At 37.8% G+C, this 5,371-nt stretch overlaps 1 protein-coding gene across 1 annotated transcript; it reads right to left on the bottom strand.

The window, feature by feature from the left end:
* Nucleotides 1-6: 6 nt before the first annotated feature.
* Nucleotides 7-1,757, bottom strand: LOC101567286 (exosome complex component RRP43-like). Its single transcript, XM_004641905.2, has 3 exons — nt 1,744-1,757; nt 826-1,038; nt 7-761 (listed from the first exon to the last, which is right to left on the bottom strand). The coding sequence occupies exons 1-3, from the start codon at nt 1,755-1,757 to the stop codon at nt 149-151; spliced, it is 840 nt and encodes a 279-aa protein (XP_004641962.1). The 3' UTR covers nt 7-148.
* Nucleotides 1,758-5,371: the final 3,614 nt, after the last annotated feature.

The following is a 5,371-nucleotide window of genomic DNA, read 5'->3' as shown; positions in this document are numbered from 1 at the left end:
TTTTACTGTATATATGTGGAAGGGACCTAAGAAGTAGTAGAATCACCTTTTATAGAAGAATGTAGTTTGATATTTATTTAGTATAAAAAGTTTGTGCAGCCTAACAAATACAATTTTTATAAATTTGTTTTGAAAATGTGGTGCTGGTTTATTTGGGTTTCATGCTCTTTATTACTTCATCCATTAAGGTCTTTACTTCCTTGTGTTTTGTAACTGCTCGGCTCATGCAGTCCTGAAGTTTAGCTCCAGTCAGTCCATTTCCACCTGGTTTGTGAAGACAGCTGAGCCTGCCTTCCTCCTCCATCACTACTGTTAAGGTTCCTGTTGCCAGACGCTCCTCCTCTCCCGTAGGGTCAACTATCAGCAAAGTGTCATCAAATACAGCAAAAGAAGTTGCAACTGGGTGTGTTCTAATATTCAAGAAACTTTTCTTCTTTAAATTAACTTCTGCTAAAGAAGTTTCTTCATTTATACTCACTTCAGGCAGCTGTACATTTTTTAAAGCCGCTAACAAAGCAAATGTGCAGGCATCCAAAATGTTCCCATCATAGTCCAGGCAAATGAGATCACAGTATAAAACCCATGCAAGCTTTCCAGAAGAAATACATAAATCCTCTTTCTGAATTATCTGCGAATTTTCAATGACATCTGCGATGAACTGACTCGCCACCTGGGCCTCCTCTCCAGGAGGCCCAGAGTGAAATCTCGATGAACACAGCGGTGGCAGATCCACATTAGGAACTGAAAGAAACACTCCGCAGCTATGAAAGTAGCTTCTAAAGGAAGGGCGTTCAATCTACAGCAAAGGCAACGGGGACAACATACCCTTTACCAGGGGCATCTGTTGGTGGTACTGCAAATTCCGCTTTAACGCCACAAATTACTGTAGTATTTCCCAGTTTCACTAGAGCAGAACCATCTGCTGTACTAATTGAACCTATGTTGACAGTTGTGGTTCGGAATTCACCAAGCTCTCTTCCGTCAGGCCGGCAGTTCTCTTTCAGAAATCTCCTGTAATACTCCAAAGGTTCCACTGTCCTGTTTCACAAATTCTGATACTTTCGTGGTCATGTGTAGTAAATACAAAACCAACCAAACATTCCATCCTGAACTTAACTGTGCTGTAAACAACTACAGAGGACCAGGATTGAAGACCTTGGGCATGTTGAAAGGGGGATTAATCTAGGTGGCTAAAATAATTGTCTTTCTTGCTCTATAGCAGGGATTCTTAACCTAATGATCATGAAAAGTTATTTTCACTGCAGTTTGTATAAGCTTCCATTACAACTGCAGTCAGTAAACCAGTACCGGCATCCTTAACCACAGAGATGATACTTCTGAACGTCTTCGTTTTTATATTGTGGGATGTTAAATGTAAATTCATCCTAGTTTGAAATCCCAGTAATTCCTAGACTCGCCACAAGATTTTGTTAGGAAAGTTTTAGAACAAGCTGATACACGCATATGAATTCTGGGTTTACACGTGTAGCAAGCTCCCTGCTTCAGCCTCACCGCTGTACTCTGAAATCAGTTTATCGTCTACAAACTCCTCTGGGAGTCCACAGGCTTCCCCAGAGAGGCACCAAGGCTTCGTAAAGAAAGTCCGTGCAAAGCAAAGCACAGTTCCTCCTCACCAGCCCTCTTTTTAAAAATATGTAAGATGAATTTAAAGGGATGTGGCGTAGGCCTTTTTCATCCTCTGAAAGACCCTGGCTTTGTAGTGTAGACCATCACTGAACTGACCTGAACCTTTGCATTACTCCTATAAGATAAGAAACTTATTTCCACCTGTCCCACTACTATCCTTATTGTTACCTTCTGTGTCCCCAGATGTGAACAGGGTGAGTGTCTGGTAGCAAGAATGAAAGCCATCTCAGGGAAGTTGGCTTTTGTCTGTACCAGTGATAGGGCAGTGGCTTGCACAAGCAGTTGTGTGACATTGCCAGGATGTAGGATGACTAGGAAGCATAGGGCAGGAAGGGTATCACAAATCACACCAGAGTGTGAATAAGTTCGGTTTTTGGTTCTTTCCACAGAGCCCTCTGTCACAGGTAGGACAGTGGGGGTCTATTGCAGCACTCATATTAATAGTCCTGTGGTTTGTATATAGAAAAACAGAGATCTTCATGTTTCCTAATTAGGGAATCTCTTAACTACATGCACGCTTTCGAGGGTTCCTATAGGACTCATGGAAAATTGAATTTGTCTTGGAGGGTTAGATTTGCAAAATGTTAGCTATTCTGTTCATGATTTTAAGAAACAAAAAAGTGTTTTTCTATTTTAAATTAGCATACGAAGTTTGGTTCAGTTTAGGAAATGTAGAAAAAGTAGAAGTATATATAAAGGCATTTTAGACAAGTGCTGGTATCTTCTAGTTTTGTGAGTCTGCAAAGTGTGTTTTACATAGTTGTGACTAAATGTATGCTCTTAGTCCTATCCCCTTCTTCTCTACTTCACACTCCAAGTAAAATAAATGCATAACATGAGTGTTTTTCATGGTATAATGAAATGTAAGCATCCCTTCATGTAGCAGTGCCATCATTTAACCATTTCCCAATATATTTATATTACTTGCTGATTTTGATTTTTAAAGATATATATGTACAAACCTTTGTAATAAAATAGTTATATCATTTCAATTATTCCTAGTGGATACATTCTCTAGAAATGAACTATTTAAATTACAGGGTATAAGTACTTTAAGGTTCTTCATATGTTTTCCTAAATTTAAATTTTCTTCTTCAGTGAAAAATTGTAGTAAAAAATCATCTGATTTTATTTTTCTTTGTACCAGGAACGGAACTCAGGACCTTGTACTTGCCAGGCAGGTGCTGTGCCACTGAGCTATATCCCCCACCCATTTGATTTTTTTAAAATAAAAAATGAGTAAAATTTTATTGTTAAAATACTTTGAGGTTTAAAGGAAAAGAATATTAGGGCATCTGAAGTAAAGAAACAACTGTAGAAAGGTATAGAGGAAATCAGATTAGAAATAATTTCTGAAGTAAAAAAGAAATGATAACTATAATGAAAGAGATACTAAGTGCTTCCAAAGAAGACCCTGATAAAAAAATAGAGGAGAAAAGAAAAATTATGGAATCTCTGATTGAGCAATATAGGAAAGAAATAGAATGCATGAAGCAGATTCAAAGAGATATACAGGAAACTAAAACCTCAATCACAAGTTTGGCAAAACCATTTGAATGAAAGTGAAAATAGACTTTCAGACCTTGAAGACACCATTGCAGTTGGTGAAAAGGTAAGAAAAGACCTCTTAAAAACAACTAGGATGTGGGGGAAAAAACAATTCAACATCTGCAAGACGATGCAAAGATGATCAAAGTTAAGAACAATAGGCATCAATGAGAAAGAAGAAGTCAATACAAATGATATAAAAAGAATATGGGCAGAAGTAATAGTAGAAAACTTCCCAAATATGGGGAAAAAATCTGACATTCAAGTATCCAAAACATATAGAACTCCAAATAACATCAAACCGATTAAAACCACACCCAGACATATAATAGTTGAGATCCCAGAAATTCAGCACAGGAACAGTATACTAAAAGCTACTAGAGGGCCAGCCAAATAGCTCAGCAGATTAAAGCACCTGCTTAGGCAGAGGCTGGGGTTCGATCCCCAGCATGTGCTGGCCTTGCCCCCAGGGTGCACTGAAACAGGGATTGAGACTGGGTGTGGTAGTCATGCCTGTAATCCCAGCTCTTGGAATGCTGAAAACAGAAGAATTACTATGAGCAGAATCTATGTAGTGAGATCCTGTAGACCATGTCCTAAATATAGAAAAAAATAAGTAAATAAATGCTGCTAGAGAAAAGAAAATAGATCACATTTAAAGGAAAACCCATCAGAATAACAGCAGATTTCTCTTCACAAACCATCAAGTCAAGAAGAGCGTGGAGCAAAGTACTATAAGTCTTACAGGAAAACAAATTCCAACCCAGACTGATATGCCCTGCAAAACTCTCTTTCATGTTTAATGGAGAAGTGAAATACTCCCGTGACAAAGAACAACTAAAGAATTTAATGATGACAAAGCCAACACTCGCAAACTACTAAAGGATATCCTAGAGAGGGAGCAAAGTGACCACAACTCCACAAATGAGCATGGAAAGTACCCACCAAATAGGGCAAGCAATTATTTATGTATGCATGTATTTATTTACTTATTTATTTTATTGAGAAACAAATAGCAATGTGATAGTTTCAAAACTGATTAATAGGACAGTTTCAATAATTAATACATTGTACATTGTTACCTTCTTAGTGGTTAATCATAGTAAAGATGCAGACAGGATATCCTGTCCAAACACTATTAGTACAAATCTTTCTTCTCATTGAATTAAGAGGAAGTGGCTGAAAATCTATATTAACTATTCTGTATATACAGATACAAAATTGTCCTTCCTTTGTATCCCCCCCTTTTTTTTGTTTAGTCCTGTCAGAGATGGGTATTCCATTGGTGTCTAAATACTATAAGTGCATAAATTCAGCAAAACAATCCAACACAGTCCAGCAGTCCACAGTAGTAGTGGGTTATCCACAGAAGTTGTTGACTTGAGCCTTTTACAGATCAGCATATTAATATGGCTTTACTTTATATACCTCATTTTTATACTTTTCTGCTGGATGGTTAAGACCAAGATAAAGCAAGACCTATATAAAAAGAAATGTAACTTTTGTATCTGATAAGATCAAGTACCTTCGGGATTTATCCTGTAACCCTGTACCGCAGTTTGTAGATTCTTTGTCAGTGTCAGCCATGTGGATGAGTCATGGCCATTGCTTGACCACTTGGCTCTCTGTGAAAGCCTGAGAGAATATTTTCTCTCCCTGTGATTCTCCTTAGGCACACCCTACATCATCAATCATGTTGCTCTGTGGCCCCATAATCTCCTTGATCAGAAAATTTGGGACACAACTGAGTTACATAGTGTTACAATATAGGTTCTCCTATGTCCTAAGTCTTCACTGACCTTGAAAGGCTAGGGTCAAAATGTTGGCTGTCCTTGCAGCCCTTCTATTTCTCCAATTTTTGGTCTGCAAACTTAGGTTATTAACCCTCCAGAAGAGAAGCTTATTATTACCCTACAACATATGCAGTTGGGTTTAACCTCACTATCTGTCTGAATATCAAACATCTTAGGCATAACATGGAATAAGTATTTTACATCAAGTATTGATATGTTAAACTTTAAGTCCCTATAGAATATGGAGGAAAAAATTTTAAAAATGAAAATTATTTAAAGAACATGAATAAACAATTATATAGGGGCTGGTGAGATGGCTCAGTGGTCTGGAGCACCTACTTAGAACAAGCTAAGCTAAGCAAAACACAGGGACCGCGGTTCAA

This window comes from Octodon degus, unplaced genomic scaffold, assembly GCF_000260255.1.
Source record: "Octodon degus isolate 3935 unplaced genomic scaffold, OctDeg1.0 scaffold00145, whole genome shotgun sequence".
NCBI lineage: Eukaryota > Metazoa > Chordata > Mammalia > Rodentia > Octodontidae > Octodon > Octodon degus.
Note: the sequence above shows the minus strand (reverse complement) of the source record. Positions and strands in the feature narration are given on the sequence as shown.